This window comes from Alligator mississippiensis, chromosome 2 (genome assembly GCF_030867095.1).
Source record: "Alligator mississippiensis isolate rAllMis1 chromosome 2, rAllMis1, whole genome shotgun sequence".
In the NCBI taxonomy this organism is placed as follows: domain Eukaryota; kingdom Metazoa; phylum Chordata; order Crocodylia; family Alligatoridae; genus Alligator; species Alligator mississippiensis.
In genome coordinates, this window is record NC_081825.1 from 261656557 (window position 1) to 261678118 (window position 21562).

At 44.7% G+C, this 21562-nt stretch overlaps 1 protein-coding gene across 6 annotated transcripts in view; it reads left to right on the top strand.

Moving 5' to 3' along the window:
* TTLL5 (tubulin tyrosine ligase like 5) overlaps window positions 1-21562 on the top strand; it is a 178291-nt gene that overhangs the window by 90493 nt on the left and 66236 nt on the right. For all 6 annotated transcript variants that reach the window (XM_019499231.2, XM_019499232.2, XM_019499233.2 and 3 more), the window contains exon 29: window positions 11313-11464. In XM_019499231.2, the coding sequence (XP_019354776.1) occupies window positions 11313-11464 (152 nt within the window). The remainder of the gene's footprint in view (window positions 1-11312; window positions 11465-21562) is intronic.

A 21562-nucleotide genomic window follows, 5' to 3' on the forward strand; every position in this document is an offset into this window, starting at 1 on the left:
CGTGCACTCCTCCCTCATGCAAATGCACCCACCCTCATGCACTGCTACACTTGCCCTCTTTCTTGCCAGGCCCTCAATATCAATGTCCTTTGCTCAGGAGTGTGCTCTCCCACTTCACCTGCACAACTGTGTGCTGTCAAATGATGCTTGCTTGCACCCAGGCAAAATATTGCTTGTGTCCATCTGCCCACAGTATCGTATACACACTCCCCCTCCCTGCTTGCAGTACTGCATGCACACTTGCCCACAAGCCTCTGCGCTCTTCCACCCACCCATAATATCTCCTGCCAAGTAACCATTCTGTTCCTTTGTTTCTCACAAGGCAGCAATACCACCACTATGCATGCTCTTTTGCCTGTGTGCCCACCCACAGTACTACAGCCTCTTTCTCACAGAGTTGTTTCCTCTTTCTGAGTGCCTGCCTGCAGTGTTGCATTCTCCCTCATTCATGCTCACCTGCTCCAGAGCTGCAGTCTTTCAAGCCTGGCCTTTCCTGCCCATAATGCCATATGCTGTCTCATGCAACTCCTACCTGCAGTAATGTTCCATCCTCCCCATCTTTTCAATGCCTGTTCACAATACCATACGCTCTCCCTTTCTCATGCTTATGTACTGACTCTGGCTGCAGTGCCATGGTATCTCCCCCTTGTGCATCCCACCACAGTGCTACATTTGCCCTTTCAAGAACATGCAGACATTTTGCCTTTCCAATTGCAGTGCCACAGTTTCTCCTTTTAGTGCCTCTGTCTGCAGTGCCTCTTGCATGCATGCCTCTGAAATACTACTTCCTCCCTTGATTATGCCCACAGTACCATACCCACAGTTCCTCTCTCATGCACCCACTATCATTATTGCACATGCCTTGGAGAAATTTCTCACACGCTGTCTCTGTGAAGAATCTGTATGCTATGTTGCTTCTTCTACTGTTGTGACCCTTTCTTACTTTGTCTCAATTGTACACAGCTAGACTTCCCTTCATGCATAAGATTGGTGAGATGGTTGTGATGAAGCAGTTCTGTTAGTGCCTGGCATCCTTGGATTTCCATGATTTTTTTTCAGTCTGGGTCTTAAGACCTAATGCTGGACAAAGATTGTGTTAATATCTTTTTGAACGTGGAAGTAGTTAAGATTCAGTGCTTTCAATATGCTAATGATATTGAACATTGTGTCCCTGGATCTTGAAGTGTTCTGATTTGTCTTTTGTTTGGGTAAGTTTGGGATGTGGGTGAAAGATTTTTGCAGATCAGGTTAGGTGAAATCAAAGTGTAATTAGGAAGTAGCCTGAAAAAATGGTGGAGTTAATAATATCCCCTTCAGTTGGGCAGGGGTTTTCCTACCTTTTGTTGACCCAGTAAAGGACTTTATTGGATCCTCTTCTATTTTTGGAAGGCCAAGACAAGAAGCAGTATTCAAGATAGTGTCTTTCCCTCTGCTGTTAATAGCAGGCTGTGCCTTTTTCTGTTGGATGAGGACCCTGCTACAGTAATCCAGACATTTTTGTGTCCTGCAATGTGCTTTACAGTATGTTAAACCTAAAGTTCACTCAGCAAATTTATTTAGTGCACAACATGGCTGCTTCCTTATTTGGGTGGACTTTGGACTTCCTGCAGGGAGTACACTCTACTGTACAGAGTAGGGTAAGCTTTAGCATAAATGACATGTACATGTGTAGACTCCCCCCCTCCCCCCCGAATACTGTGAATTCTCTAAAATATGGTGTCAGATTAAAAAAAAGTGAGGTAAATAATGTTCTTGAAGCATTGGATCTGTGGGAGGTCTCTATCACTGGCTGGCATGAGGGCTGTTGCTGATATCTACCAGGCTGTAGCACTTTGTGGTTATTCATGTTAGTGAACAGAAGAATGTGTTGAATTGGTCCTGCTTTGTGAGGAGGAGGAGGAGGAGGGGAAGCCTGGTGGGAGCTCTGCCCTTCTCCGCAAGGGAGAGTGAGATTTCAGGATTTGGCTATCGTTAGGAATAGCTCCAGTTCCTCTAGCCAGAGAGCTTAATCAAAGGGATAACATCAGACCACCCAGGCAAAGGCCAGAATGAGCTGTCTCTGTCTCTGCTGTACAGCCTGCCAGTACCCGGGATCCAGCAGTCAGGTCTCCTGCAAATGTGCTGACAGATCCTCAAGGGGATGAGGCACTTTTCTTGCTAGATATTTTTCATTTGGAGAGAAAGTGAAAATTAGCAAAACCCAGCTGAGCTTATTGGACCTCTAGGGGAGGGGCATAGCATGGCCAGCATGCAGTGGCCCAGGGTGACCTTGTGGGAACTGTCTGCTAAAGACCATCCCAGAATAAGGCCCTTCATTTGGGTATTGACTACAGCAGTGATCTCACCCAGGGCTTTACATCTCCTCTCTGCACTACCTCTCTCTGAAATGAACAGCCTGAGGCCCCCTTGTCCTACGTGTCCACAAAATAAACTGCATGTTTACACTGCTCAGGTATACATACACTGCTCAGATCCCAGTTAATATCTAGCTCCTTCCATCCCAGACCTGAGTAGAGTGTTTTAGGAAAGCTAAACAGAAATTAAACTGAGACCACAACACTTGGAAAATAGATGAAATCCAAGTATAGCTGTGTTATAGCCAGTGCCTAGTCCGTTGCTGTGCTAAACCTGTCTCATGGAGTCTCAGACTGCCTGTGTTCTTTGAGTAACCCTTTGGCTTGTTGTATATAGCTTTCTTCCTTAGGGGTGCAGGAATAGAGAATGGAGGGCATCTTCCCAGAAAGTTTGAGAGCTTATTTCACAACCAAAAAAAAAAAAGGAAGAAGACAGTAGGGATAAAGTCTGGGCTTTTCCTGATCTCTCTTTCAAAACTGTTCTCTGCAGGATTGCAGGGCCCCCTATGCTATTCAGCCTCAAGCTGTTCACACAGAGACTGGGGTTACTTCTAATAGTGCTGACTTGTAGCATCAGCAATAATATTACTAGTCTCAGCAGAGGTTGTAGGAGGAGAAAATGTCAGTGTGGTTTCTGCAGTTCAGGAATTAAGCCTATCCTGCTGCTCTGAGGCTCCAAAGAGAATGGGAGCAGAGGCTTTTGTTATGGTGAAGCAAGCCCTGCAGTTGGCAGATAATCACCAAATGGGCCAGCCTGAACAGCTAAGACCTCATGTGAAGGATTACATCCTGATCATCAAACATTTGGCTGCTGTGCCCTATCAAAATCACTCCCACTGGGAAGTTTTGAGGCAGAGATTGCTTATATGAGAGCCTGACTCTTTAGGAGAAGCAAAAAGTGATTTCAGCCATCCACAGCAGCATTTTTTTATTTTATTTTTTTTTATATTGTTAAATGGATGCATACGCTGGAGACGCTACAAAGGAATCTGTGAGTTTGTCAGGTTTCCCAGGAATGTCTCTGGCAGGTCTTTGTCTGGAACGTTTTCTGGAGACTGGAACACTTGTGCTCTGTATGCATATGTATATTCTGTAAGATGGTAAGCTCAGTGAGCAGAGAAGGAATGTCACAGGCCTTTGGCCAGATCAGGCTTGGTGCGCGCACAGATTTCGCACCTCCCAGCCCTGTAAGCCCAGTTCTCATTTTTTCTGGCTGGTCTTTTCAAGTGCAGATCTGTGCACGAAATGAAACCACCTTAGAGTAGATTTGTACTGGCTGGGTGTGGCCAGCAAGTTGACCTGGGTCATGAGAGGATGACCCTGGAGGAGTGTGTGTACCACGTGGTTTCCCTGAAAGGTTTTTACTTGAGTGTATTTTGTGCCACTATTCAAACAGTTAGAGCTGTGGGTTTAGTAAGAGGTTGGTGGTTTGGGGTTTCCTTTTGCTCTCCAGAAAAGAGGCAAGTTAAGATCCAATGATGTTTCCCACGCTGTGATGGCCTGTTGGATTCTGGCATCTCAAAGCATTGAGGAAGGCGAGGCAGACGGGCTGGCTCCGCTATTACTGGAGGAACTGGGATCAGTGTTGGGCCAACTTAGGCTTGGCTTTGGCCAGAAATGCATATGGCAGCTCTATAGTGAGGCTTGGAAAACGCAATACTGATCTGCAGTGTGGAACAAATTAATAAACAGTAGTCACATTATTATATCACCCAGAATTTCCAGTCCAAATGATTGATTGCTCCTTGAAGGGAAGAGGAGGAGAGATTCAGTCAAATAAATACAGCTTCTACACCAGGGGCAGGCAATTATTTTGGGCAGAAGGCTGCTTGCTGAGTTTTGGCAAGCTCTTGAGGGCCGCATTGGTAGCCCTGCCCCTTGACAGATGCCCCACCCCTGGTTGCTATCTTGTGATTGGAAGTCCTGCCCCCTAACCTCTGATCTTTGCCACCAGAAGTCCCTCCCCGGAAGTACTCCTTTCAGCAAGAGGTTTTGCCATCTTGGAACCAGAAAAATACCAAATTATATTCTAAAAAGTGAACATGTACAGCATTCATTAATTTGGTTTCAAAAAATATTTTGTCCTGATTTACATGCATTTGTGTAGCATATATAGAGGTGATTGCACAATAGCTTAAAATGAAGTTTTACTCTTGTATATTGCGGGGGGTATAGGCTTGTGGAGGCTGTGCATGTGGGGGTGTGTGGATATGTGGGGTGTGGGTGGGTATGGGGTTTGTGAGGGGCTGGGTGTGTGGGGAGATGTGGGGGGTCTGCATGTATGGCAGTGTGAAGGGGGTGTGGGTGCACATGTATGGTGGGGTGTGCGTGTTGGACTCAGGCTATGAACATGCACATGCTCTGCCCCAGCACGGGCCCCTCCCCCCCACACGTACCAGTGCCACCCCGTGTTCCCCGGGTCCAAGGATGTAGGGGGCAGCCAGGTGTTACTGGAGCAGGAAGGGAGTGAAATGGCTGGGGGTGGGCAGGGCTGTTCAGTCCTGCTGAGGCTTCCCCTGGGTCCTACTGCCCGTCGCTTGTCAGCTTTGATGGGGTTCCATGGCAAATTAATATTAATTAAAAAAAAATTTTTAGGGGCCCCTGCAGGCTGGATAGAATGGCCTGGCGGGCTGGATTGTGTGCCCCGCCCACCCACCCCCGTTCTACACACACTTGTTTGCAGTATTTTTTTATCAATAAAGTGTTGGTAAATGCCCTTTGCCCCTTGAGATAACATTATATCAGTGGTCTATTGAGGAGGTTTTTTGGAGGAAAGGATGGTGTTCCTACAGGTTAGTACAGGGAGGTCATTCCATGCATGAGGGGCTGTGTGAAACTTTTTGTTTGAATAGCTGACAGATGGGCAGACTAGGCTGACACTGTCAGTGGAACCATATATGACTAGAATGGGCTAGTTCTGGTGATGGCCCTATCCTGAACTCCAGCCTTCTGCTATTCCAGTCTTGTCCCTCTGTTCTGGGGAAAGAGGTATCTTTCAGATGTGCTGGAACATAGGCTCTGCACAGAGAAATTTGGAGTCGTCCCATCTGCAGCTGCAGAACCCTCGAAGAAATTAACTTCCATTTACCTTTATTCACCTCCCACTGCAATGTCACGGCTTACTCATTTTAACCACTATCCACTGGCAGAAGGTAGCAGGATCAAGTGCTCCGTCTTTTCCATGGTGCTAAAGTCTCAGCTTTTATGGCAGACCTAGAAGTCTTCATAAGGTGTGAAATTTTATAGCTACTCATTTTGCTAGTGGAATATTTCCATATTTAAGTGCAAGGAGTTCTGTAGGTTGTTTTGGAAGAAGCCTTTTCTACAGTCCCTGGTCTAGGTCAGTGGTGCTCAACCTTTTGGCACCAGGGACTGGCCTGTGGGACGGAGCTTAAGCCCTGCCAGTCTAGGTCAGTGGTTCTCAACCTTTTTAGACTCAAGGTACCTGTCAGAAAATGCCAGCTCCTAGTTTTTACTTATTTTTGACTATAGAAAAATAATAGAGCAAATTTTCTGTTGCAAGAAACACAAAGACCACAATGGGTCAGAATGTTTTTAATGCTACAGATTCCTATTTGAAATCTCTGGGTTTATCTTGTAAATCATGTTTTTGTACCTAACAACTAACGTTGTGTGGCACACTTTGTCATCCTTGGAAGGATGTCGAGGCACCCTAGGGTGCTGCAACACCCTGATTGAGAATCACTGGTCTAGGTACTATAAATTGCCCTTTCACCATCCCCTAACTTCCAAGTAAAAGCTTACCTGTTGCTAAAAAACTTCCCTCCATCTGAAGCTGTGTGAACAGTTTCATTAGGTAAGTGGGAGGATTAGTAATGATTGTCACCACTAGGAAAATCAGAGCCAAGCTTCTGATCACAGATATTGTGTAGCAGGGTGCCCCAGGAATTCACCAAAGCAAAGTCCTGACAGGCTAATTATAGCAGCTGAAAGCTATCAGAGCATGGATCAGTAACAAGCAGTTACACCTAACCGGGTGGGCTGGCTGCAAATATGCCCCACACTTTCTATGGTGTTCTCAATCTTTCCTTCTCTCTGAATTTGTTGCATGTATTTAATCCTGTTGTAATTTAAACACCTGTCTAGCTGGAATGTGTGAAATCTGCTATTTGTTCACCTGTTTTGTCTGGAAAGGCAGCTTTAAAATAAACAAAGATAGGCTATCAGAGGGGGAACTGTACCAAAGTAGCTTGCTAAGGGTGAAGGAGTGATACAACTATAACTAAATGCACCCTGATATTGGTGTGTTGAGGAAAGAGTTGAATAGATGTCCTCTCAACACCAGTCTTCTCTAAGAGAGTTGTGATCCCTGCTACTAGCTAGTTAGGAATTCCATATATCCTACTGCATTTGTCACCATGGTCCACTTGTTTTGGACTGATCTACCTGTTGTCTCATGTCTTTTTAGGACTGTATGGTTACTGGGGGGGCAGGTTCCATCAACTATTAAATATGTGTACAGGACCTAATACAGAGGTCCATATAGTTTGAGGCTTTTAACTGCTACCACAATATACATATTCAGTATTAACATAGTACTACAAAAGGCCTTAATACCACCTTCTGGAGCATCAAAATAACGCTTCAGTCAGTGTTATAGGACAGTAGCTGGCAATGTTTTTGGGCAGAGTGCCAAAAACACAACCTTGACTTGTAAGATGCTCCAGGGGTGGATGTTGGGGGAGCTGTGAAGGGCCTGATACTTGTTGTGGCAGCGCAGCCACAGCCCCTTCACTGAAGTGTACCAAGCAAAATGCCTGTGTTCCACACTCTGGCATGCATGACAGGGGTTGACTTCCCTTATTATAGAACTACTAGTGAATTGCCCATCAAGAATGATGGGGGGAGGCGGGGATGTAGTGCTACCACCCCCGCACTGCTGCCGCCTTCCAGGAATGGTGTGGGGGGAGAGGGGAGCTTGCCCCACTGTTGCTTCTGCTTCCCTCTGCCAGCGGTGTTGGCCTCTCCTCCTCTACTCCATCCCTGCTGTCATGGTGGTGCTCCACACTCTGATTGGTTGTTTCACTAACCAACCGGAGTGTTCTAAGAGCATTACAGACAGACAGACAAATGGACTAACCCCTTTATTCTTAAGCCCTTTATTATATAAGAATTGATGGTAGTCACATATAATAAAACACTGTGGGAAGCAGCAAAAGTATTCTGATAGTCAAAAGTACTCTTGAAGACAAAGTTGATGACCTGACACAATTTGCCAGTGCCATTGAACTGATTAATAAAAACTTGTTGGTATGCAGGTGCATGAACGGAATAAGTAAAAGACAAGCAATAGATGAGTATAAGTTAATAATACACTATAACAATCACCTAACTGACAAACAAAATTAATTAAGCAGCCATAACTATGGTAAAAGCATAGCAGTGGCTTTAACAGTGCTTATGAATACAAGTGTAGCATTTGAGATGAGCATGAATTCAACATGAATTATTGGCACAGTACCCTTACACACATTAAAAAATGCAACAGCAGCCCTAGGTTAATTTATAGATACAGGACCAATATTTGAAACAAATGACAGGCTTTAAAACCATTTTTATTCAAGTTCCATAGAGAGTTATCATGTTACAAAACAGTATCCATTTTGAATTGGTTAGAAAGAAAATTGCCCCTGGTGCCAAAAAGGTGTTCTTTTAAGCTTTGTTCTTTGGGTGGAACTATCATAGTAAGAAAATTCCTTCTCACTTCACTTTTGTTTCATAAGCCAAAAGTAGTATCTTAAGGGGTGTTCTTCGAGGCAGAAACTTTTGTACCAATGTCATCCAGCTTCTCATTGTACGATTGCTTCTTTTTTTTTTTTTTTATTGCTTTTAACAATGTCACTCAGCGGTTCCCAACCTTTTTAGACTCAAGGCACCCCTTACAAGATTTGTAGCACCCCTCAGAAAATCCTAGCTCTTAGTTTTCACCCATTTTTGACTCACAAAATATACTAGAGCAGTTTTTTGGTTGCTGAAAACTCAGACTGCAGTAGGACAGAATATTTTTAACACTATATATTCTTATTTGAAATCTCTGGGTTTATCCTGTGAAACATGTTTGCATACCTGAGTGCTAACCTTGTGTAGCACCCTGGCACCCTTGAAAGGATCTCAAGGCACCCTGGTTGAGAACCAGTGGTCTAATTTTTATAATTTGGGCTGAATTTCCCTGCTGGGTGTTTTGCCAGCAGAGACTATTTATAGAAAATGTTAGCCAAAGCAGTTCAGGTACTTCCACAAGCAGGGGGCTGGGTAGAAATAAGTTTTTGGTACAACTGTTTGAGAAGCTATAACTCCTTTCTTGTATTTGACAGGAGTGACTTGAAATTTTGTGGGTTGGGTAGATTTTGTGTCTTCTATCATCCCTGTGAAAATCTAGTCTCTGTCTAGAGACTTGCTAGAGCCTACCAGCTAAATTCCGTTGGAAACATTCCTTAAATCCCATCCCTCCACACTAAGGATGCTCCAGTTTGGGCTGAAAAGAGCTTTTCTTGCAGTTGCAACTCTGGACCATAGGAGATGGAAGGATCCCTGTTTTCACTGTTCACAAGGAGCCATTCCAACCTTTGCCTAGGCTGAGGTGGTATGGCAAAGGAAGCTGCTTGACTTGAATTCAGACTCATGCATCGGGTAGAGGGAGTTAATTGGTCAAAGAAGGAATAGTGGGCAATGGGAAAACTAAGGTTGGGAGGGGAGACTGTAAACCAGCGAGGCAGAAAAAGAGTGTTTGGAGGGAGACATGTCTGACAGGGATCTGGGATGTAGTAGATGATCTGGAACTTAATGGGAAAAGAAACTGGGACAAGGAGCCTGAGGATGGAGACTGATGCTGGGCTCCATTGGGGATAGAAAGAACGGGCAGAGGGAGGGTCAACTGGAGATTAGAAATAGAGGAAGACAGATTGGTGCACATAGGGACAGATAACAATTGTAGCAATATCAGAGGATACCAGTATAAATTCGGATGCAGTTGTTACATTTGAATGATTCTGTAGCAGTACAAGTGTGGCAGAACCACTGCAGCCCTAGCCCTGTTTCATTCTCAGGCTGTCTTGTCTCCTGCATTCCCAGTGAGCCACTCCAACCCCTGCACTAGACTGAGAGAGCATGGTAAAGCTGCCTGACTTGAATATGGGGTAGGGAGCTGTGTTCCCCAAACAGTAGCTCTCTCTCCCTTTTTGAAGTGGATAAAAATGCATTTGTCCAAAGCCTGGCTGAGGAGGAAACAAAGGACTGTCTAAAGTAGAGTGGCTGAGTGGAAGAATAAATTAGGACTGAAACTAGGATTAGCAGGGCAAGAGACTGAGGGGAGACTGGGATTGACTAGGTGAGAAGAATAGCACTTGGACAGGAGTTGAGGAGGAAGAGACAGGAGGAATCGAGCATAGGGGAGATGGGTGGAAGAGTCTGTGCCCACTAATAAGCACTCCCCTACAGAGCCTTTGATGGAAGCCAAGATTCCTGAATTTCACCCAGTGCACTAACCCTCCCATTGACCCACATCAGGGATGGCATGTATGCCTGCATTCAGCTACTCCATTTGCTCAACTAGCAGAGGTCAGCGCAGTGGATATAAAGATTGCAACCCTGCTGACCAACCTTTTGTGCGTCAATATGATGTCATATGATGGCATTCAAATGGATTTTTTGTTCTTGTTTTAATTTAGGAAATTGCATGTAAGTAAATAAAAATAACATCGTTAAAGTTGCAAAGTCAAGTACTCGGATTTAGAAACGCACAGTAAATGATCTCTTGTGAAACATTTTGTTTAAGTGATTTGGCTATCATCACATAGAAGCTCTGTGGCAGAGATAGCTATGAGATTGCCTCTTCCCTTCTCTCAGTTCATCGATTCATTCACTGCATACCTTTCAGCTGCTACAAAAAATGGGGCAGGGATCCTATAGACAACAGCCTCATTCACTATATAGCCCTGTTTCATCCCCAGAGCAGATGAGTTCTGTGCTCTGAATGAGACGGGTGTCATGAAAAAAACATTGTGTGATTAGGTAATTGCAGATTGTATTATAATGCATGCCCAGAAGGCAGATGAATTAGTTCCACAAACAGCTTTAATTTTGGCAGTTCCTGAATCGTCAGTGCTTTGTTGTGCAACCTTAGTAATGTTCTTTTAACAGAGCTTTTAACAGAGCTTTTTACATAATTGAATATTATGGCAGTCAGTACAATTGGCCTATTGTGCTGGGTACTCTTCAGACATGCTAACAGACAGAAATTATTCAAAGAGTTTGCTTTCTTAAGAAGAAAAGTGGCACAAAAATGGTGATGGGAGAAGGATGCAATTGAATGCATTTTTATATTTTAAAATATACTTGCAATTTTATTATAATTTTGCTAGAGCAAAGGCAGTCCCATCCACACCCCCAATCCCAACAACAGTCATTAATTGATTCCTCCTCTTATATGGATGAACAGCTTTGTAAAGATGTGATGGCAAACTTCTCTCATTTGCAATAGAATTTGGTTGAATCTGTATAGAAGATGCCTACGATGATGGGTCATTTATAAATATGCATATATAGAGAGAGCTTGCTCAGTGACCCAGGTTATGGTAAATGGGCAGAGAGAGGCTGGTATGGTCATTTGCACTATGCTAGAGGGAAGTGGTGGGGGAATGTCTGGCTGAAAACAGATTAGGTTTTTCATGGTTTCATTGTTCTTGACTATCAGTCTTTTGTCTAGGGTTTTTTTTGCCCTTTTGCCGTTGCCCACTCCACTACATACTGCCAGCACAATTTTAGTTCCATTCAGGACTCCTTTCTCTAGAGAAGAAAGGAAAATTTCTCCAGAAGTCTTCTTTTCATTATAAAACTCTGTACTAGTGGGTGGTCCCTTTAGCTGTACGTTATTCAGAACCACCTGTTGCTGCTCCCTTGTCTTTGTTGTTTCTGATCTCTTTTTTTGTTTGTTTTTAGTTAACAAACCTGAACCTGGCAAGTGCAGCCATAAGCAAAGGGAACACAGCCTCCCCTCCCAGTCACCACTCAGCACTTAGCACTAGCAGGTCCTTATGGGCTGTTCAGTCGGACACTCGCATAGTGGACAGCAGGCCCTTCTCAGCAGTCAGGTAAGTTAAGCTGCTTACCCGTCACTTGTTAATGGAGAAGACTGTGCAGCACAGCATCCAGGAACTTCTTCTCAGACTTGCTGACTTCTTGCTCTGGAGTACTTTTCAATATATAAGGTAACAATTCCCAGCATTTCTCCAGCACCACTACCAGAAACAGCCTATGAAAAAGGACCCAAATCGCAAGGTTTGGAAGGGGTTTGGGTGCAGTAAGGGAAGGGTTGGAAAACTGGAAATAGTGGTGGTAACTCTTTAGACGATGTCCATCTGAGCTCTTTTGACCTCCTTTGGATCTGTAAATCTGGGAAGACTGGGTTTTCTCTGCTGCTACAATGTGTGTGCCAGGTATAATTTGTTATTTGGCAGAAAGGAATCTCTAGTAGGACCTGAGCTTGGTTTTTCCTCGAATGTAAAACTTAGAGAGTTTGAAGACAAAAGAAAAGCAGCAGGGAATCCCTTTCTTAGAAGCTTCCACTTGAATAGTCCCCTTTTTTCCCTCATTTTTCTAAGCAAAATACAACACAGAAATTTGCATTAGTGGTTATTATGCCCTGGGGCTCTTAACAGAGGACTATGTATGATTCTGTAACGGGGATGACTGTATGAGTCTTGAGAGTGGTAGGATAAGACCCAGGGTTTCTGAATGGGCCTTTCATTGGTGTTAGTGGCTAGGAGTTAAGTGGGTATGCTGTAGTCTACTAGACTGAGTGCAGGACAAGGATCCAGTTACTTTTGAGTCCCAGTCTTTTCCTGACACCAACATCCTGCACCCCTTCATGAAAATTGCTTTTCTGCCTCCTGTAGAGTAGGAATAATGAGTGTGACCCCCTCAAATGCTTGAGCTCTGTGTCTAAAAAAGCTCTGCACAAGTCCAATTAATGTTTTATCACTATGGCCTGATGACTGCTAGAAGAGGGAGGCAAATCATAAGAGGTGTCCTATGCGGAAAGATTATGACCTGAGTAGTCCTTTTTACATCAGTCTGTCTTCCCCACCTGTAGAAGAGGAATGTGAGAAATGAATTCCTGGCCTTCGCCTGTCCCAGTACACTGTTTGCCTGTGGGGGTTAGTGTGATTGAGAGGCAGTGATTCTGCTCTTGGAGCACAGCCAGGGGAGTTATTACCTAATCCAAATAAAGAACTTATCCAACAGGTGTACAGCCTATGAGAGCAGCAGAGGACAGGCAGCCCTAGTGCTTCTGTTTCCTCCTTCACACTGCCTGTACCAGTGGGGATGAGCTGCAGGCTTAGCAGAGAAAGCAGCTACTTCTTAAAGGACTCTTTCTTTGTACTGCTGTAGGTCTTACGATTTCGGCATCACTCTAAAGTAATTTCATTGTTAAAGGCTGCACACGCAATACCTGGTCTGCACTCCTCCACTGTCTTAGTGCCCTGAACAACATTTTACACTGGCACATCGAGTAGCCCCAGAATTGTTGCCTCATCTACCATTTTGGTTAGTTTAAACTGTAGACCTATTTAATTGTGTACAAAACCCTGTCTTGCTAGTGTTAGTGTAAGATTCAGTCATGGTACATTCAGTGGAGCACTTAGGTCTCAGGCACTGAAAGAACACCCCTTGGACCTGTGGGGCTTCTGGCTGCAGCTGGCACAGCCGCTGTGCTGATGTATCCAACAGCCAGGGAGTTAAGAATACTGCTGCTTAACCACTGTTACTGACTGCTGCCAATTTTAGTCATCAGCTGCGATTGAAAGTACTAAATTCTCTAGCAGCATTCACACCTTGGGTGCTGGCAACACTGACACAATGGCTCTGGCAGCTGCAGCAACAGGGGGTTGACCATTGGTGAGGTTAACTCCTTTGCTGCTGACAGCCATGGGCAGAAGCCCTGTGGGCTGGATGACCCATCACCGTGGGTGAGATACAGCCTGTAGGCTGTGTTTGACACCCCAGTGTACTGCAGTTGATCCTTTTGGTTTAGAGTCATAGCTGACTGATGTCACATCTCCATAGTTACTCTGTTGGATACTGGAAGTGTTTTTGAAAAGAAGTGTCTTCCTAATCTGTTTCCACAGGACATTGGGTCTCAGCTGTGGAACTCATTGAGAATATCTTGTCAGTGGGCCCTTTATTTTGGGCAGGTAGTAATATCTGGCCTTTGCTGACACACAGAAGTCCATCTGCAGCTCCAACTCAAGCATCAGCATATAAAGCTCAACACTACAGCTTTCTAGTGGTTTCTTAGGTAAATCTGAAGCCCTTCCAGTGTCACTGGGGCTTGGTTTCAAAGATCTGTTTCTCTTGGAAGGCCTGGGACTTACACTTTTCATACTGCTGGGCTTTTCTCTTCTTTAGTTCCCACTTTTCCAAAGGTGGTTTACCAGTATGTTCTCTTGAAAAGAAGCTAGATTTCCTGTAGCCAAAGGGCAAACAGGTTCTTAAGTTATATTAAGAGACAAGTAGAGACTAATACTGAAAATACTATAATGCCACTATGAATTAGTGCTCTGTCCTCACTTGGAAATCTTTGGTCACTTTTTTTAAAAAAGAAAATAAAGCAGAAAGAGAAGATACTACTGTAGGCACACACACAAGACTATCTGTTTTAAGAAGACCCAAATGGACCTTTTTCACAAAGAATAATAACTGTAACTGAAACAACAAACACAAAACTATTAAAAGGAATCTTTCATGAAGTACATAATTAACCCATGAAACTTGCTGCCACTCACTAAAGCCAAGCTATTAGTAGGATTGAGAAATGGAGTAAAACTCTGTTTCTGTGGTTTAAGACAACCTCTATGTTTCTGTGGACATTTTATTGTAGAATCTTCTTTTAGGCATCTGGGTTGTTGGGATAATTTATTACTTGAAAAGGATTCTGGGGCGATCAAAGATTCAGGGCTTGGGCCCTGTAGGGTCTTTGTGAGACTTGACTAAAGTCAGAAACTTTTACAGCTACTGAGAGTTTTAACGTTTATAGGGGATTCTTTGGATTTGCTTGTAGTAGCTGCCTCCCTGCCTCATTTTTTTTCTACACATTATATGGGCAGTCTTTCTGGCAAGGGTTCACCAGTGGAACAATCTATATCTTTTTCTTTAAACCTGTCTTGGTTTGTGAACTTTTATAAAGCAAAATAATGCTGAGATGTATCATTTGGAGGAGGGGAGAGGGCAAGAACCTCTGAGTTCAAGTTTAAGAGGTGTTTCTTTTCCACTAGGATAATAAGCTGTATACGCCTTTTCCTTTCTTTCCATGGATTCTTTGAGTCCTGGGGAGGGAGAAAATTCCCTGGTGTGGCGGTTGAGTGGCTTGCGGAGCTATGGCCAGTAGCCTGAAACAGCAGGTGGGTACTTTTGACTGATGGAGCGGAATTAGGCACTGGAGCGTATTGGTTGTAACGAGATTGTTTACTTACACCGTCGATGAACACAGTGCAGGTAGAGAAACTGGCTTAGGTTACGGTTACAAATGTGACGAGAGCTCTTTGACACGAATGAAACGAGACGTCAGTGAACGGCTTATCGAGCATGCAGGGATGGGGTACGTCAGGTAAGTCGGTGACGGGGAGTCGTTGGTGGGTGATCAGTCCGCCAAGTCTACTTCGAGGTGTATGCGGAGTTCTCCAACTTGGGCGGAAACTGCCTTAACTTTTATATGGTCCGTAAGCCAATTACTAGTCGCCAGGTAGGAATAATTTGGAACCAGCCAATGGGTGGCGCACGTTCAAACCATGCAGTCGTTGGACTTGGCGGGATTTTCCCCTGTGCTGGAATTTTCCACTGTGATGTAATAGCGGAATTTCCCTCTGTGGTATAGGCATCAAATCAATGGAATTTTCCACTGTGCCATAGGCATTCAATTACTGGGTTCTGACACCTGGGAGAGGCTAACATAACCTTGTTCTGATCTTGGTTCATCAGCTGTGGTCCTCAGACCTCCTGGTGATATCTCAAGAACCTGCTGTTTTTATTCTTTTTGTGTGATCATGTCATGTTCTCCACTTAGTCCTAGATCACTTCAGCTGTTGGTTTGAATCTTGGGAGTTACCTTGTGAAAGTTCTTAGTGTGCAGAGGGTGTGAAAAAAATGCTGTAGGAGACCTGCAAAGGTAGAAGTATACCTTACACATCCCAGATCCAAATTCTTTCTTGTAATCCCTCCATCACTCATTGGAAATGAGGAATTAGTGCTTTTTCTCTTGTGATTAAAGGCAGGGCCTTGTGTCCCATGTAGCAAGAGTCTGAAATTCGGGCATCCTCCCCTAAGATGATTTATCTTGGTTACTCTCTCCCCCCCGCCATTTTGTTCTAGTCAGTTCAGTAATTTTTACTGTGTTTTGATTTTTCTGTTGAATTTAATTAAATGCATTTTATTCTGAGTGCAAGTTAAGCATCCAGCTGGTTGTAGGTTTTTATATTGTCAAATAATAGTCTTGTAGCAGGAGAAAGGCTGAAACTTGTTGACTTTGGTTTGCAAAATTGGTACCTTACCTTGAAGAGAGTTAGAGGTAATAGCTTTGTTTGTTAGATCCAAGAGGCATTTATAGCCTTTGATAGGGGCAGAGGTAGGTACATCTTCCCCAGTGTTGACAAGGTAAGAAATGATTCTGAATTCTGGAGTTGTGAAACTTGAATCTTGTGTCTCTAACTACATCCAGGAATGTCAAATAAGCACAATATTCTCAAGGGGGTGGGGAAGGGGAGACAAGGTGTGCCAATAATAGACAACCAAAGCCCAGAAAGAAGCAGGGGGAGAGATGTTGTTAGATTCTATGAGCAGGGCATTGGCATGGGGGGATGGCAACAGGGGTATGGGCTTTAGGTTCCCTGCTATAAGAAAGGAGAGAATTCTGGGTTATCTGGAGAACCACCGACTGATTTCTCCCCTGCCTGGTTCTGCTGGTGATTTTTCTGTGGTGTTTTCTTTCTGGTAGTCTAATCCTTGAGATATGATATGGAGTGTCCTGCCCTTGGGCTACTCATTTAGTGTCCCACAGACCCATGTGAGGGCTGGGACTGCCTTTCCACCACCTTGTGCTGTGCTAGCCACGTGGTTATAGCTCAGGTGGGTGCAGGCTAAGTCGGTGGCTGAGGAGCCTGTGTTGCACTGATTGCTCCCAGAAAAAATGAAAGTTGAGAGTAGTGGTTGCTGAAGGCTACACAATAGCCCCTCAGTTCAGTCTTAGCAAACTCTTCATTGACCTTCACACCTCCCTAGTGAGGCAGCACAGAAGTGCCAGCAGCTAGGCCCACTCACTCTAGCATTGGCAGCTCAGCGTTATGTCTGTTACATCCAGCCTATGCCTCTGTCTCCCCCCTTCTCCATTTCTGCAAGAAACAGATGTTGCATTTGTCCAAGGAACCATTTTATCCTGGGACAACATGCAGTTGTTCAGATGTCCTGGGACAATGGACATGGACAATCACTAAAAAGGTTCACAGAACAAGAAGTGCTAGCAGTTTGTCCCAGGACATTGCAAAGTACATCTGAATGGTTGTCCTGGGACTGCATCATTGAATCAATGGCTGAAAAGGGGCAGTGCATTTGGCTGCTCACTAAACCCTGATTGGAAGGGCAATGTGTGTGCCTGCCAGTGTTGGGACAGTTTTGTTTTCCAGGGACAAACACAGGCACAACTTGCAGTGGGACAGATGCAACATCTGATTCTGCCCTGAGGGCAAGGCTGCTAGTGAGCTCTGTCTCAGCATTAGGCAGCGCTTTCTGTCTGCTAGTGATATCCTGACATCGGTGGGAGCCAACCTTTTTGTCAGGCATCCCAAGACTGACTCCACAGCCTCTCCACTCCCATTGTTTTTTCCTGCCTGATCAGCTTGCTTTGCTTTCCACGCCCTACTCTATTCCTGCCCAATCTGCTGCTCTGCTTCCTGCTGTCTGCCCTGTGCTGCTTCCCTAATTTGCTGCTTTATTTTCTGCTCCCTCTCATATCTGCTGTAGAGTTGCCTGTCTCCTCCCTGGTCTGCTGCATGCCCCACATGTAGCACACATGCCATAAATTAGCCGCTCTTGCCCTTATACAATCCCCTTCCTTCCCCTTCTCTTTCCCTTGCTAGATCTCTTACTCCAGGAGGCCTAGTTGCACTTTGTTATATATCTGCCAGTAGCAGAATGTATTGCCTACACACCTAGGGTGGGCAAGGAAGAGTCTTTAGCACAAGGTCATGCTGATGCCCATTATTCTTCTGGTGGCCTGTGTGATTATTACTAGCTAAGAAGCTACTGAGAGAGACCCCAACTTCATGTCCCTTTATCTTGCTGCCTGCATGGTCAATGCTGTTAGGAAGAATTGCATAGAAGAGTCCCTGTGAGGCAGAGCAAAATAGCTGCTTATATAAAGACTGGTACATGAGGAATCCAAAGCCCTTGGGCTTTGATTCTACTGCAAGTCTCTCTCATGAAGACTTGAGTTGATTGAGGGTATTTTTATCGACTTCCGTTGTATTGACCTCCCTATCTCCCTAGTGAGGCAGGACAGGGTTCCAGAGGGAATTAAAGGTGGGATACAATTACTGTTTGTTACAAGGCTTTCGTCCATTTCTTCTTGGCAGCATCTTGACACTTCAGTCCAAGGCTTTGGCATGGGAAGAAGCATTTGCTTCTGAAAGTCCTAGGGAGCATACTGTCTGGGTAGTACTAAGGTCTAGAAACAGAATGAGCTGCAAGTTAGTGCATGCTCCTCCTCCATCTCCTACCACTTGGCATATACTATCTCCTCTACCACCACAGGTATCCTCTCACCTTAACTTATCCCTTCTGGAAAGTCAGTGATGACAGCTGTGGGGGTGAATCGGGTCAGTCAGACTTGAAGCTTACATGACTGGCCTTGCATTGTTTGCGTATTGAATGGCTCATGCCAGAGAAGCTTGTGATGGCAGGTCCAATTATTCCCCAGTCTTCTCTAAAATCACCCTGAGCCTCAGTATCATAGGTTGGCACAGTCTTGAAGGAACCCTGCTTCCCACAGCTAGGCCTTGGCTCTGTCTGTCTGGAGCCTCTGGGAGAGGAAAGGCGGAAAGCTCATGACTTGCCCAGACAGTCTGAGGCCTGGCCCTGCAGCCTCGGCTCCCCAGACACTGTTGAGTCGGACTTGGCTGGCAGCCTCTGCGCTGTTACTTTTCCGAGGTAGTAAGTGAGATTAATCGCAGGACCCTTTCCAGAGGCAAAGGGGGTTTAGGCTGAGTGGTGTGAGAATTTAGGAGCCAGTGCTGGGTTTGTGAGCTGGAATGAAAGCTGGGGCCTCACAGCAGGGCAGCACAGGGCACAAGCTGGCTTGTGCGAATGTGGCCTTTGCATTCAGTTTCTTCTGGCCATTTTTGTAGGACTGTTTCTTGAGGGCCTCTCTGATAGGCTCTAGTTGAATTCAGGGGTTCTTACTATGTTAACTCTCTTTCTCTACTTGGGCCTGGGCAGGTTTGGTCTGCTTTTGTCATCTATTTGTAGGTAACTGGAGCGGCTTCTTTCAGTACTGGACCCTCATCCCTCTGTTCCCTTCAGAATAGGGGGTCTCACTTCCATTTGTTCCAATTCCTACTCCATCTCAGTGGTAACTAGGAGGAGGACAGAAGAAAGTGAGAGATGAAGATTTGTCATCTTTCCCACAGTCTGTTCATACTGATGAAGAGCCTGGGTTAGCTGATTTCAGCTACCTCCAGAAATGGTCAGCATTTCAGAGGCAGGTGCAAGGAATTTGTCCATAGGGAGAAGCTTCTTCATTATTCTCCACTAGTTGTTTTTGCTTGGAAGCAGGATGAGTTATTTTTACAATAACTTAATAGGGTTGATGCTATTATTTATTTAAATATCCAGCTTTGGGGTTGTTTGTTTGTTTGTTTGTTTTAATCCTGTTGAGAATTTTGACCTTAATTGTATGATGTAGCAATGAGTTACAAAGCATAATTAACCTTTGGATGAAAGTTTCCTTTTATACTTTTTAATCTGTTGCCCTTCAGTTTGATTGATTATCTATGTCTCTTTCTTTGTAGATTAAATAATACAGTAAATTAGCAACATTTGATTTATCTTCTTTACACCATTCATTTAGTCTGTTTCTATCATGTCCCTTCTTATTTGTCTCCTCTAAACTAAACAGACCCAGCCTTTTCAGTCATTATATGGGAATCTTTCCAGGCCACTAACAATTGTCTGGCTTTATTTCTTTGTAGAGGTGACCAGGACTGAATGCAGTGCTTCAAAAGAGAGCATAACCCTAACTTCTATCATTCCATTGTTTATACATTCTAACATCTTGCTGAGGTGATTTCTTTTCTGTTTTGTTTTTAACATTGCTGAATACAGAAAAAAAGTTTTCATAGATACCCAAGTCTTTTCCCTTGATGTTGCCAATTAAGCATCAAGCATATATGCAGGTCATGCCAATAGTTATGTTCTTTTTTTTTTTTCTTGCTTCTTCAATCATCTCTCCTTTCCCTGACTCTCGGCTGCCACCCTTGGTTTCTGTGGCTGAAATCACCTTTGCTGTTTTTTGTTCCTTAATGCCTAACTTGATAAAGGAGTGTTTAGTTCACACAAAAATTTAGTTCACAGAAGTTTAGGGCTGGAAGGAGTGCAGTAGTTGCCTTACAGATCACTAACTTCTGATCCTGAGTTTTCTCCCAGTATCCTGTGAGCCTACGCAAAGTGGCCCTGGATCCTCATTCTTTCCTTATGGCTAAACCTTTCATTCAGTAGAAAATGTCCAATGTGGAGCTCATAGGGTTAACATCCCCGGTTCCCATCTCAGTAGTGCTGTTGTGGGGGAAACCTAGTTTTTCTGTTGGATGCTTTCTAGGCAGGAGGGGAAATTAGCAATCTGGTACTTAGTGAGTTAATGTCCAGAACAACCTTTTTTCCTCTAGGTGTGTGTGGAAAGGGTTACAAGGAAGCCTGAGCCTTGGCTGTTTCTTTGAGCAATTTGGAAAGGACGGGCCTCAGACATCTTGGCAAGAACCTGGGGCTCTGTTTTTTCCAGCCCAGCCCTTCCTTCTGCACGGAGCTGTCAGGGAATCCCACAAATGTCTGGTTTCTCCCCCTTCCTATGTGAGGGGTTTTTTTGAAAGCAGTATTTTTATCCATCCTTGGCTCTTCCCCCCTCAAGGACCTGGAGTTTTTGTCTGTTGCTCAACCTAGCAGGTAGTGAGGTGGAAGTGAAAGCTATGCTGTCATGCCATGTTTTGGAATAGGCCCATAGTTGTGCAAATGAGAGAGGGCACTGGGAAGTTTCCCAGAGGATAGTCCTTTCTGGCATCACTTTTGGGGCAGGTCCACCTGGCCCAAGAACAAAGAGATTGAACAGGTCCATCTCTAACTGTGCCATTCCTGCAGGTCACAGTAAGGCACTCAAATCTTAGAGCTGCATCCTCTGCACCCTCCCCAGCAGACCCACACTGGAGTCCTGCTTTGTAAAACTGGAGACCAAATACTGACTCAAGCCTGCAAGAGAGAGCAGGTCAGCTACTTACCTTCCATTTGCCTCAGGCTCCCCAAAACTATCCGATCGCTGAACTTGTTGCGAACATGTTGGAAACTTCCAAGGCTCCACTGTGTCCTGTCTCCTCAAAAATAGGAGGTGTCACCTGAGGGAAAAGAACAGCTGTCTCAGTATTAGGAAGGAAGAAAGGAGTTCAGTTGCTAGCAAATACAGAGGTGTGAGCAGCTGTGCTAAAGTTGCTGGTGTTATACAATGGCAACCTGGTAAAAGGGGGATTGAGACACCGTTATATTTGTTTTCCAGGGCATGTTGTGCAGCTGGAGGCTCCATGTGGGATGGGGCATTATAAGGCAGCCCTCAGAGGACAGTCCCCATATTCCTGTCTTTGGAATCATCTGACAAAGGGTCCAGAAGTCTGGCAGAAATGAGGAGAGAGATCTCATCCATAGTGACAGAGCAAGAGTACCAAAGCAGAAGGTAGTGCCAGTGGCCTCAATGTCCTTTGGCTGAGGGGATTCCCTCCTTCCTATCAGGCTTCTCCTCTGGGCTACCTCCTCTTGGATACTGAAGTTTCCACAGCAGCCTGACCACTAAGCTAGTGTACGCTCACATTTTCCATCCAGCCCAGGGTCATACTTTGGCTTGGCTTTTCTCAGGACAAGCACAGCACTTGGGGTTTAGTGTTTTA